The sequence below is a fragment of the Siphateles boraxobius genome, unplaced genomic scaffold (genome assembly GCF_051911475.1).
Source record: "Siphateles boraxobius isolate OS27281-9 unplaced genomic scaffold, OSU_SipBor_1 223, whole genome shotgun sequence".
Taxonomy (NCBI): Eukaryota; Metazoa; Chordata; class Actinopteri; order Cypriniformes; family Leuciscidae; genus Siphateles; species Siphateles boraxobius.
This window is the reverse complement of record NW_027508837.1, coordinates 606506-621166: the sequence shown is the minus strand read 5'-3', so window position 1 is coordinate 621166 and position 14661 is coordinate 606506. Positions and strand designations below refer to the sequence as shown.

The following is a 14661-nucleotide window of genomic DNA, read 5'->3' as shown; positions in this document are numbered from 1 at the left end:
ATCTTCATGAAGGTGTGTGTGTGTGTGTGTGTGAGTGTGTGTGTGTGAGTCCTGACCGTCAGGTTTACTGGTGTCTGATCTTCATGAAGGTGTGTGTGTGTGTGTGTGTGTGAGAGTCCTGACCGTCAGGTTTACTGGTGTCTGATCTTCATGAAGGTGTGTGTGTGTGTGTGTGTGTGTGTGTGTGTGTGTGTGTGTGTGTGTGTGTGTGTGTGTGTGAGAGTCCTGACCGTCAGGTTTACTGGTGTCTGATCTTCATGAAGGTGTGTGTGTGTGTGTGTGTGTGTGTGAGTGTGTGTGTGAGTCCTGACCGACAGGTTTACTGGTGTCTGATCTTCATGAAGGTGTGTGTGTGTGTGTGTGTGAGTGTGTGTGTGTGAGTCCTGACCGACAGGTTTACTGGTGTCTGATCTTCATGAAGGTGTGTGTGTGTGTGTGTGTGTGTGTGAGTGTGTGTGTGTGAGTCCTGACCGACAGGTTTACTGGCGTCTGATCTTCATGAAGGTGTGTGTGTGTGTGTGTGTGTGTGTGTGTGTGTGTGTGAGAGAGTCCTGACCGTCAGGTTAACTGGCGTCTGATCTTCATGAAGGTGTGTGTGTGTGTGTGTGTGTGTGTGTGTGTGTGTGTGTGAGAGTCCTGACCGTCAGGTTTACTGGCGTCTGATCTTCATGAAGGTGTGTGTGTGTGTGTGTGAGAGTCCTGACCGTCAGGTTTACTGGCGTCTGATCTTCATGAAGGTGTGTGTGTGTGTGTGTGTGTGTGTGTGTGTGTGAGAGTCCTGACCGTCAGGTTTACTGGCGTCTGATCTTCATGAAGGTGTGTGTGTGTGTGTGTGTGTGTGTGTGTGTGTGTGTGAGAGTCCTGACCGTCAGGTTTACTGGTGTCTGATCTTCATGAAGGTGTGTGTGTGTGTGTGTGAGAGTCCTGACCGTCAGGTTTACTGGCGTCTGATCTTCATGAAGGTGTGTGTGTGTGTGTGTGTGTGTGTGAGAGTCCTGACCGTCAGGTTTACTGGCGTCTGATCTTCATGAAGGTGTGTGTGTGTGTGTGTGTGTGTGTGTGTGTGTGTGTGTGTGTGTGTGTGTGTGTGAGAGAGCGACAGTTCCTCCACATCAGCGTCTCCTGCAGTTCATCAAGACTGTCACGAATAACTGGAATCCTGAAACCAGACGCAAACAAGTCTATCACTCGCCGTTATCATTATAGATGAATCAGCTTTTACATATTTCGTACACATTTCGGCTACATTTTTTGTTATTTTGTTACATTCTTTAGTCATTTTGAATATTTTTTTTACAGGTTTAATGCATTTCACTTCTAGTTATTATTTGCAGTTGGTTGGTTATCTTGCTCGTTTGCTTACATTTCATTTAATTTTTATTTATTTATTGCAACATTCCATGATGCGTTTAAAATATTATGTATTCACTTTTTTTGTTTATTTAATGATACATCCCTCCATACTTTAGAAGACACTATTTTTTTATTTTATTTTTTACTTTAAATATATATTTTTTTTTTACTTGTGTATATATATATATATATATAAATATATAGTCTTTTTATTATTCATTATTCATTATATATTTATGCATGTAGCAGATGCTAAACGAAAAAAAAAAACTTATTTCAGTTTGTCATGTTTAGTTCATGTTTTTTCATCTTATTCCTTTTATCATCATTTTAATATATTTATTTCATGTTAAATCCCCCCATATCTTAGAAGACACTATTTTAGTTTTCTTATTTTACAATTTCTTTTTACATATAGTTTTAAATATATTTTTATCATATATATATATATATATATATATATATATATATATATATATATATATATATATATATTATTTATACATTTAAGCAGATGCTTTTGTCCAAACTACGTACAAAACCGAAACAAAAGCAGAAACAAACATCAGATTTTTTTTTTAAAGCTTTAAAAATGTTTTTAAAAAAATCAGTGTGTAATGCTTAGTTTACGATTTTCATCTATCATCATTTTATTTTATTTCACCTTTATTTCTTAAAAAAAAAATGTTAGTAATATTTTTAGTTTTGGTGAAGGATAATAAACCGGGCAGATTCATCACAGTATTTAGCACTGAATCACTTTCACTTTAACCAAGGATTCATTTCAGCACATGATTCTGACTCGAGTGATTCAGTGATTCAGTGACTCGAGTGATTCAGTACCTCGCTGGCTCCTCGTATGCGGCGCGGTGAAACGACACGCTTGCGCTCATGGATGTCCTGCAGTCGCGTGATCAGAAACTTCTTGTCCCCGCCCTCCTGAATAAACAGGAACAGGAAGTGATGTCATGCTACACCGCTGCATATAGATAATTCAATCATTACATAATTGTTTGATTCTTTTGTCTCACATTCTCAATCTGTTCCTGAAGGAGTTCGATGATCTTCCGCTGCCCGTCGACCACCTGACTGTGGAAGTAAATCACTATCCTACACACACACACACACACACCACACACACAAAACAATGAAAATCACCAGAGATCGATTTAAAGGTGTGTTTGATTATGATTTGACTTTTCTAACTGTAGTTAGTGTGTAATGTTGCTGTTTGAGCAGAAACAACATCTGCAAAGTTACGACTCAAAGCTCAAAGCAAAGAGAGAGATTTTCTTTCACAGAAATCTCTTGTTAAGGACGACAACAAACGGCTGGTAGGAACTACAATGAGCTTCTTCACGGGTTAGTGACATCACAAACCCTAACATTTACATAAACTCCGCCCCCGGAACACGATTTATAGATTATCATGACAGAATATGCTAATCAGTGACTAGAAGATCGTTAACTCCACATCAGCTGCACACATTCATCAACTAAGCGTTCAGAAATGTCCTGTTGCTTCTACATGTCGTCACTTCTAGAGTCTCTCCATCTTTCTGACTCCGGCAAAAATGTTCAGTGTGTGTGTGTGAGGTAATCGGAGCTGCTAACACACAAGCTCTTCAAGCTCATTTGCATTTAAAGGGAAACACAAAAACGGCGCATTTTTGCTCGCCCTCAAAAGACAATTTTAACATGCTATATAAAAATATCTGAGGTATTTTGAGCTAAAACTTCACACACACTCTGGGGACATCAGAGACTTATTATACATCTTGTGTCAACGGTGTCGATGAGATTACAGGGATAGTTCACCCAAAAATTAAAATTAGCCCATGATTTACTCGCCCTCGATCCATCCTAGCTGTATATGACATGGCCGTCTGCCTGGAGATAGTTATTTCAGTCGATAAAGTTTTAAATATGGATATTTTTGCACACTTATGATAGACGGATGCACTTTTATGACGGATATGATGCACTTTTATGATGGATAGATGCACTTTTATGATGAATAGATGCACTTTTATGATGGATAGATGCACTTTTATGATGGATAGATGCACTTTTATGATGAATAGATGCACTTTTATGATGGATAGATGCACTTTTATGATGGATAGATGCACTTTTATGATGGAGAGATGCACTTTTATGATGGATAGATGCACTTTTATGATGAATAGATGCACTTATGATGGATAGATGCACTTTTATGATGAATAGATGCAATTTTATGATGAATAGATGCACTTTTATGATGGATAGATGCACTTTTATGATGGATAGATGCACTTTTATGATGAATAGATGCACTTTTATGATGGATAGATGCACTTTTATGATGAATAGATGCACTTTTATGATGGATGGATGCACTTTTATGATGGATAGATGCACTTTTATGATGGATAGATGCACTTTTATGATGAATAGATGCACTTTTATGATGGATAGATGCACTTTTATGATGAATAGATGCACTTTTATGATGGATGGATGCACTTTTATGATGGATAGATGCACTTTTATGATGGATAGATGCACTTTTATGATGATAGATGCACTTTTATGATGAATAGATGCACTTTTATGATGGATAGATGCACTTTTATGATGAATAGATGCACTTTTATGATGGATAGATGCACTTTTATGATGGATAGATGCACTTTTATGATGGACAGATGCACTTTTATGATGAATAGATGCACTTTTATGATGGATAGATGCACTTTTATGATGAATAGATGCACTTTTATGATGGATAGACGCACTTTTATGATGGATAGATGCACTTTTATGATGAATAGATGCACTTTTATGATGAATAGATGCACTTTTATGATGGATAGATGCACTTTTATGATGGACAGATGCACTTTTATGATGAATAGATGCACTTTTATGATGAATAGATGCACTTTTATGATGGATAGATGCACTTTTATGATTAATAGATGCACTTTTATGATGGATAGATGCACTTTTATGATGGATAGATGCACTTTTATGATGGATAGATGCACTTTTATGATGAATAGTAGCACTTTTATGATGAATCGATGCACTTTTATGATGGATAGATGCACTTTTATGATGGATAGATGCACTTTTATGATGGACAGATGCACTTTTATGATGGATAGATGCACTTTTATGATGAATCGATGCACTTTTATGATGGATAGATGCACTTTTATGATGGATAGATGCACTTTTATGATGGATAGATGCACTTTTATGATGAATAGTAGCACTTTTATGATGAATCGATGCACTTTTATGATGGATAGATGCACTTTTATGATGGATAGATGCACTTTTATGATGGACAGATGCACTTTTATGATGGACAGATGCACTTTTATGATGAATCGATGCACTTTTATGATGGATAGATGCACTTTTATGATGAATAGATGCACTTTTATGATGAATAGATGCACTTTTATGATGAATAGATGCACTTTTATGATGGATAGATGCACTTTTATGATGGACAGATGCACTTTTATGATGGATGGATGCACTTTTATGATGAATAGATGCACTTTTATGATGGATAGATGCACTTTTATGATGAATAGACTTTTATGATGGATAGATGCACTTTTATGATGAATAGATGCACTTTTATGATGAATAGACTTTTATGATGAATAGATGCACTTTTATGATGGATAGATGCACTTTTATGATGAATAGATGCACTTTTATGATGAATAGATGCACTTTTATGATGAATAGATGCACTTTTATGATGGATGGATGCACTTTTATGATGAATAGATGCACTTTTATGATGGATAGATGCACTTTTATGATGAATAGACTTTTATGATGGATAGATGCACTTTTATGATGGATAGATGCACTTTTATGATGAATAGATGCACTTTTATGATGAATAGATGCACTTTTATGATGAATAAATGCACTTTTATGATGGATAGATGCACTTTTATGATGAATAGATGCACTTTTATGATGGATAGATGCACTTTTATGATGGATAGATGCACTTTTATGATGGATAGATGCACTTTTTTGATGATAGATGCACTTTTATGATGGATAGATGCACTTTTATGATGAATAGATGCACTTTTATGATGGATAGACGCACTTTTATGATGGATAGATGCACTTTTATGATGGATAGATGCACTTTTATGATGGACAGATGCACTTTTATGATGAATAGATGCACTTTTATGATGGATAGATGCACTTTTATGTTTAATAGATGCACTTTTATGATGGATAGATGCACTTTTATGATGGATAGATGCACTTTTATGATGGATAGATGCACTTTTATGATGAATAGATGCACTTTTATGATGGATAGATGCACTTTTATGATTAATAGATGCACTTTTATGATGGATAGATGCACTTTTATGATGGATAGATGCACTTTTATGATGGATAGATGCACTTTTATGATGAATAGATGCACTTTTATGATGGATAGATGCACTTTTATGATGGATAGATGCACTTTTATGATGAATAGATGCACTTTTATGATGAATAGATGCACTTTTATGATGGATGGATGGATGCACTTTTATGATGAATAGATGCACTTTTATGATGGATAAATGCACTTTTATGATGGATAGATGCACTTTTATGATGATAGATGCACTTTTATGATGGATAGATGCACTTTTATGATGGATAGATGCACTTTTATGATGAATAGATGCACTTTTATGATGGATAGATGCACTTTTATGATGGATAGATGCACTTTTATGATGAATAGATGCACTTTTATGATGGATAGATGCACTTTTATGATGGATAGATGCACTTTTATGATGAATAGATGCAGTTTTATGATGAATAGATGCACTTATGATGGATAGATGCACTTTTATGATGAATAGATGCAATTTTATGATGAATAGATGCACTTTTATGATGGATAGATGCACTTTTATGATGGATAGATGCACTTTTATGATGAATAGATGCACTTTTATGATGGATAGATGCACTTTTATGATGAATGGATGCACTTTTATGATGGATAGATGCACTATTATGATGGATAAATGCACTTTTATGATGGATAGATGCACTTTTATGATGAATAGATGCACTTTTATGATGAATAGATGCACTTTTATGACGGATAAATGCACTTTTATGATGGATAGATGCACTTTTATGATGAATAGATGCACTTTTATGACGGATAAATGCACTTTTATGATGGATAAATGCACTTTTATGATGGATAGATGCACTTTTATGATGGATAGATGCACTTTTATGATGGATAAATGCACTTTTATGATGAATAGATGCACTTTTATGACGGATAAATGCACTTTTATGATGGATAAATGCACTTTTATGATGGATAGATGCACTTTTATGATGGATAGATGCACTTTTATGATGGATAGATGCACTTTTATGATGAATAGATGCACTTTTATGATGGATAGATGCACTTTTATGATGAATAGATGCACTTTTATGATGAATAGATGCACTTTTATGATGAATAGATCCACTTTTATGATGGATAGATGCACTTTTATGATGGACAGATGCACTTTTATGATGAATAGATGCACTTTTATGATGAATAGATGCACTTTTATGATGGACAGATGCACTTTTATGATGAATAGATGCACTTTTATGATGAATAAATGCACTTTTATGATGGATAAATGCACTTTTATGATGGATAGATGCACTTTTATGATGGATAGATGCACTTTTATGATGATAGATGCACTTTTATGAAGGATAGATGCACTTTTTTGATAGATGCACTTTTATGATGAATAGATGCACTTTTATGATGGATAAATGCACTTTTATGATGGATAGATGCACTTTTATGATGATAGATGCACTTTTATGATGAATAGATGCACTTTTATGATGAATAGATGCACTTTTATGATGATAGATGCACTTTTATGATGAATTGATGCACTTTTATGATGGATGGATGCACTTTTATGATGATAGATGCACTTTTATGATGGACAGATGCACTTTTATGATGAATAGATGCACTTTTATGATGGATAGATGCACTTTTATGATGGATAGATGCACTTTTATGATGGACAGATGCACTTTTATGATGAATAGATGCACTTTTATGATGGATAGATGCACTTTTATGATGGATAGATGCACTTTTTTGATGATAGATGCACTTTTATGATGAATAAATGCACTTTTATGACGGATAAATGCACTTTTATTATGAATAGATGCACTTTTATGATGATAGATGCACTTTTATGATGAATAGATGCACTTTTATGATGATAGATGCACTTTTATGATGAATAGATGCACTTTTATGATGGATACATGCACTTTTATGATGAATTGATGCACTTTTATGATGGATGGATGCACTTTTATGATGAATAGATGCACTTTTATGATGGATAGATGCACTTTTATGATGAATAGATGCACTTTTATGATTGACAGATGCACTTTTATGATGAATAGATGCACTTTTATGATGGATAGATGCACTTTTATGATGAATAGATGCACTTTTATGATGAATAGATGCACTTTTATGATGGATAGATGCACTTTTATGATGGATAGATGCACTTTTATGATGGACAGATGCACTTTTATGATGATAGATGCTCTTTTATGATGGATAGATGCACTTTTATGATGGATAGATGCACTTTTATGATGATAGATGCACTTTTATGATGAATAGATGCACTTTTATGACGGATAAATGCACTTTTATGATGGATAAATGCACTTTTATGATGGATAGATGCACTTATGATGGATAGACGCACTTTTATGATGGATAGATGCACTTTTATGATGGATAGATGCACTTTTATGATGGATAGATGCACTTTTATGATGGATATATGCACTTTTATGATGAATAGATGCACTTTTATGATGGATAGATGCACTTATGATGGATAGACGCACTTTTATGATGATAGATGCACTTTTATGATGGATAGATGCACTTTTATGATGGATAGATGCACTTTTATGATGGATATATGCACTTTTATGATGAATAGATGCACTTTTATGATGGATAGATGCACTTATGATGGATAGACGCACTTTTATGATGGATATATGCACTTTTATGATGGATAAATGCACTTTTATGATGGATAGATGCACTTATGATGGATAGACGCACTTTTATGATGGATAGATGCACTTTTATGATGGATAGATGCACTTTTATGATGGATAGATGCACTTTTATGATGGATATATGCACTTTTATGATGAATAGATGCACTTTTATGATGGATAGATGCACTTATGATGGATAGACGCACTTTTATGATGATAGATGCACTTTTATGATGGATAGATGCACTTTTATGATGGATAGATGCACTTTTATGATGGATATATGCACTTTTATGATGAATAGATGCACTTTTATGATGGATAGATGCACTTATGATGGATAGACGCACTTTTATGATGATAGATGCACTTTTATGATGATAGACGCACTTTTATGATGATAGATGCACTTTTATGATGATAGATGCACTTTTATGATGAATAGATGCACTTTTATGATGAATAGATGCACTTTTATGATGGATAGATGCACTTTTATGATGAATAGATGCACTTTTATGATGAATAGATGCACTTTATGATGAATAGATGCACTTTTATGATGAATAGATGCACTTTTATGATGGATAAATGCACTTTTATGATGAATAGATGCACTTTTATGATGGATAGATGCACTTATGATGGATAGACGCACTTTTATGATGATAGATGCACTTTTATGATGATAGATGCACTTTTATGATGAATAGATGCACTTTTATGATGGATAAATGCACTTTTATGATGGATATATGCACTTATGATGGATAGATGCACTTTTATGATGATAGATGCACTTTTATGATGGATAGATGCACTTTTATGATGGATAGATGGACTTTTATGATGGACAGATGCACTTTTATGATGGATAGATGCACTTTTATGATGAATAGATGCACTTTTATGATGAATAGATGCACTTTTATGATGGATAGATGCACTTTTATGGACTTCAAAACAGAATCATCCATTGACTTCCATTATAAAGCTTGGAAGAGCCAGGACATTTTTTAATATATTTCTGATTGTGTTTGTCTGAGAGAAGAATGTCATATACACCTAGGATGAGTTCAGGGTGAGTAAATCATGGGCTAATTTAAACTTTTTGGGTGAACTATCCCTTTAACTGGAGAGTTCTGCTGTAGTCTGCAAATGATTCACTCTTACTGGACGACTCGTTTGCATCGGTTTTCTTTCCATATGCGGAGGCAAAGCTGATGCTCATGAAACTGATCTGAGAACTGAGAGTGAACGCAGACTCACAGAAAGATGGCGGCGCACAGGAATAGGAAGAGTGGGTTTTCCACCAGGTACGTGTGAGCCGAGACCAGCCAGGACAGATTGGGATTCTGCGCCGCCAGCTCCTGGACCCACCGCTTCCCGGCCTGGAACATGGTCTTCAGACCCCGGAACGGGCCGCAGCCGGCCGACGGCTCCATCCTGGGACAGAAGGAGTGTGTCAGACTACATAGAGCGCAACAGACAATCAAAGAGCCTCATCAAGTGTGCAATGCATTTGAGGACAGATCCGGCCCTGTCTGCGTCCCTTGTGTTGTGTAATGATTCAGAAGATGTTTTAGCGTGTGCTTTTCAATAGACTGAAAAATAAGCAGTGAAGTTCTCCATTCAGAGGCGATATTTGCCCCGTAAATTGATTTCTAGGGGTATTTTGATCTTTATAAGGGCAGCTTTTCTAACCTTTATAAATGTAAGGGGACGCATCCAATGTACATTCACGCTGCAGTTACATTTGCATAAATAACGATTAATGTAGATTAACGTATACTGAAATATTGGGAAAAAATTAATTATACTTTAAATATGAAACTGAAACCGCCTGTAGGTTTCTTAATTCCCGAATGATTCAGTTGTTTGAACAAATCGAATGAATGAATGACTCGGTCATGAAGGAATTTACCGCCAGCTATTGGCAGTTTTAGTTTCTTATTTAGAGTATCATGTCATCAAAAAAAGTAATTAATATTTCCATATTAATAAAAAAAAAACATTAAAGGTATAGTTTACCCAAAAGTGACATTTCTGTCAGAATTTAGTTTATGTGTAATAAATTCTATGTTGTATGGTTGGAATGACAATAAAGCACTTATATATTTAATAAACATTTGTATACGAGTAGATTATTATTACTCGATCATTTTTATCTGCTGTTCATGGAATTGTAGTTGTTTCCCTCACTTGTCTTTTTGTCAGATTTTCTGATATGTTTTTTTGCTTCAAATCAAAGTTTGTAGTGTTGTGATTCTCCTCGTAGCTGATTGGTTCGTTCATGGCTTATAACTCTTTAACGAAGACTTCTTAAAATCCCCATAATGAAAAATGCATGGAAAAGCTGGAAGCAGCGGAGCTGAGCGGTGTGTGGATGCGCTCTATACGGACAGAAACTACTTCTCATGGGGTCGAAAGGTCAGTGCAACATTTTCAGGAGCGTCTGGATCCAGAATGTCAGTGTTTTCTGCCAACATCCGCATAAAAATTCCCAGCAGCGCATTTCATAGGATCTCTCTCTCTCACACACACACACACACACACACACACACACACACACACACACACACACACACACACACACACACACACACACACACACACACACACACACTCACTCTCTCTCTCTCACACACTCACTCTCTCTCTCTCTCACACACTCACACTCTCTCTCTCTCTCACACACACACACACACACACACACTCTTACACACACATACACAGACACTTTCACAAACACATACACTCACTCTCACACACATACTGTCTCTCTCTCTCTCTCTCTCTCTCTCTCTCTCTCTCTCTCTCACTCACTCACACACACTCACATCCACATGGTGTAGGTCACACACACGGAGGCGCCCAGGAACGACGGGAAGCACAGGAGTGTGATGAAGATGGTGGTCATCTGAGAGGCTCGCCACGGCTTCCCCGACGCCTGACAGTTCATCATCAGACTGACCTGAGACACACACACCACAATCACAGACGAGTCAGAATCATTCCAGTGAATCGGTTTGCAAATGATTCCTCCGAATCATTCTAGGGAATCGGTTCACAAATGATTCAGCCAGATCATTCAAGTGAATCTGTTTGCAAATGATTCATCCGAATCTTTCTAGTGAATCTGTTCGCAAATGATTCATCCGAATCATTCTGGTGAATCGGTTCACAAATGATTAATCTGAGTCATTGTTAAAAAAAAAAATTCCTGCAGGTTATTTGTCTAAACAAACACAATAAATGCTGTTATGATTGTGAGCAGACAAACAAACCTTCTTCATGTAGAAGAAAAACAGCAGTTTAATAATCTGAACCACAGGCAGGAGAGGAGAGAACAACACGCCCAACCTACACACACACACACAAATATACACACACACACAGGTGCCGTTATATCACATCACTGACCAACAGTCAAGTTACAGTCGGGTGATGATGGATGTTTACCAGGCCAGAGTTTGTCCATAGATGAGCTCCAGAACGTTCCTCGCGATATCAAACACGGGTTTCCTTTTCCTCTTCAGAGCTTTCTGAGAAAACAACCTGACAGAGAGAAACAAACAACAAAAATGATTTCAGTCCAATTACAGTTTTTAATTATTAGGAACTATCCTGAGCTCATACTGTATGTCATCAGATGCTCACCTCCACAGAAACTCTCCAAAGAAAGTGTCCAGCAACATGAAGATGAAGTCCATCAGGAGGAAGCGGTACAGTTCCTGACCGACGAAACTCTCCCAGCACTGCAACATCAAAACCAACATCAAAACCAGCATCAAAACCAACATAAAAAAACACCATCAAAACCGACATAAAAAAACCACATCAAAACCACCATAAAAAACAACATCAAAACCACATCAAAACTGACTCTATTTTAGAAACGGTTTCTATTTTTCTGCGACGTCGCGCTGGAACAACAAACACAAAGTGTGGCAATGATGATCTCAGGTTCTGTTTATGTGCTTTATTTAATGTTAAAAGCGTGTAATGTGATTCTGAATATCATTTAGTGCTCCAGATTTGCAGCTGTAAAAGCAACAATGGATAATTCACCTCAGATCTTGAAATTACACAAATGGAAACAAGAACGTTCAAACGTAAAGTGTATTATTTGACAAAGATTGTTTTAGTAACTCAGCCTATGTATTTATAATAATGTTTAAATGGTGTAATATTTGTGAATTTGATTATGAAGCTACTTATACATTTTCTTGTGAGTGACGTCAGGATTGCTCTCTGGTGCCGCGAGACTCCGCCCACACGCTGTTCTGATTGGCTGTGGGTTTTGATTGATTTTGATTGATCGCGTCTAGTGTGGACAGAACAATTATTTGTCGCTGGAATCTTATCGCATCGCGTCTGGTTAGGGTGTTATCGTTTTCAGGCACCAAAAACGCCATTGTCATGTAAACGAACGGTCAAAACACATAAAAAGTTTTAGGTTTTTAGTTAAAACCTCACCTGTAAGCCCAGCTTCTTGGGGTCTGATGCCACACGACCCAACCAATGATGGCACAGCACTCCCAACACACTCACTTTCAACAACAGGTTCCTGCAACACATGATGAAATATAAGAAAAGCATTCAACAACACATGAAGTTAATCAGTGCAACTGATGCATGAAATCCCTTTAAAATCTCCATGTAGAAACTGTTTTTTATGATAACATGTAACAGACACACAGTAAGATTTGAGATTGTTAGTTTCCCTTTTTATAGAGTCAAAAGCTTTTATGTCATCACACTGAAAAAATTTATTTGACTCCTCAATGCAAGTTTTTTGAATACATAATTTCAAAATTAATACAGGAGAGTGAGGAAAGAGGAAAATGAAAGGCAGAAGGAAGGGAGGAGGGAGAAAGGAAGGAAGAAAGAAAGAAAGAAAATAAAATGTCAGCTACTTCCTTTCATGACCATATGTCGTTTAGGAAAATCATTTAATTTAATTTGAATTTATACAAAATGTAAAAAAACAATTTTTTTTAATGAAAACAATTATTTAGTCAATTAAAAAAAATGTTTAGTCGACAGTAGCCTTTATATCCCTGCAATAAAGACACTTTAAAAAATAAATCAATTAAATAAAAATAAGATTTAAGGACAGGAAACGCACAGAAAACGTTCAAAAAAACAGAAAATGTTCAGAAATGCACAGAAAACGCTCAGAAAACACACAGAAAACGCACAGAAAACGCTCAGAAAACGCACAGAATGCACAGAAAATGCACAGAAAACGCTCTGAAAACTTTCAGAAAATGCTCAGAAAACGTTCAGAAAATGCACAGAAAACGCTCAGAAAACGCACAAAAAACGTTCAGAAACGTTCAGAAAATGCACAGAAAACGCTCAGAAAACTTTTAGAAAACGGACAGAAAACATTCAGAAAACGCACAGAAAATGTTCGGAAAAAGCACAGAAAACGTTCAGAAAATGCACAGAAAACCTTCAGAAAACGCTCAGAAAACGTTCAGAAAACGCTCAGAAAATGAACAGAAAACGCTCAGAAAACGTATAGAGAACAGAAAACACTCAGAAAACGTTTAGAAAACACAGAAAACACTCAGAAAACGCACAGAAAACGTTCAGAAAATGCACAGAAAACGTTCAGAAAACGCTCAGAAAACGTTCAGAAAACGCTCAGAAAATGAACAGAAAACGCTCAGAAAACGTATAGAGAACAGAAAACACTCAGAAAACGTTTAGAAAACACAGAAAACACTCAGAAAACGCACAGAAAACGTTCAGAAAATGCACAGAAAACGTTTAGAAAACGCTCAGAAAATGCACAGAAAACCTTCAGAAAATGCACAGAAAACCTTCAGAAAACGCTCAGAAAACTTTCAGGAAATGCACAGAAAACGCTCAGAAAACAGAAAACGCACAAAAAACGTTCAGAAAATGTTCAGAAAATGCACAGAAAACGCTCAGAAAACGTTCAGAAAACGCTCAGAAAACGTTCAGAAAATGCACAGAAAACGCTCAGAAAACAGAAAACGCACAAAAAACGTTCAGAAAATGTTCAGAAAACACTCAGAAAACGTTCAGAAAACGCACAGAAAACGTTCAGAAAATGCACAGAAAACGTTCAGAAAACAGAGAAAACGCTCAGAAAACGCACAGAAAACCTTCAGAAAACATTCAGAAAACGCTCAG

At 36.0% G+C, this 14661-nt stretch overlaps 1 protein-coding gene across 1 annotated transcript in view; it reads right to left on the bottom strand.

Annotated features, from left to right (window-relative positions):
- Positions 1-872: 872 nt before the first annotated feature.
- Positions 873-14661, bottom strand: part of LOC143747522 (transmembrane channel-like protein 6) — a 57998-nt gene continuing 44209 nt past the window's right edge. Inside the window, exons 14-22 of the mRNA XM_077240315.1 lie at positions 12970-13060; positions 12151-12248; positions 11953-12048; positions 11778-11853; positions 11331-11464; positions 9760-9936; positions 2385-2463; positions 2197-2292; positions 873-1159 (exon numbers count right to left, since the gene is read on the bottom strand). Of these exons, the coding sequence (XP_077096430.1) occupies positions 1142-1159; positions 2197-2292; positions 2385-2463; positions 9760-9936; positions 11331-11464; positions 11778-11853; positions 11953-12048; positions 12151-12248; positions 12970-13060 (865 nt within the window). The 3' untranslated portion in view covers positions 873-1141. The remainder of the gene's footprint in view (positions 1160-2196; positions 2293-2384; positions 2464-9759; positions 9937-11330; positions 11465-11777; positions 11854-11952; positions 12049-12150; positions 12249-12969; positions 13061-14661) is intronic.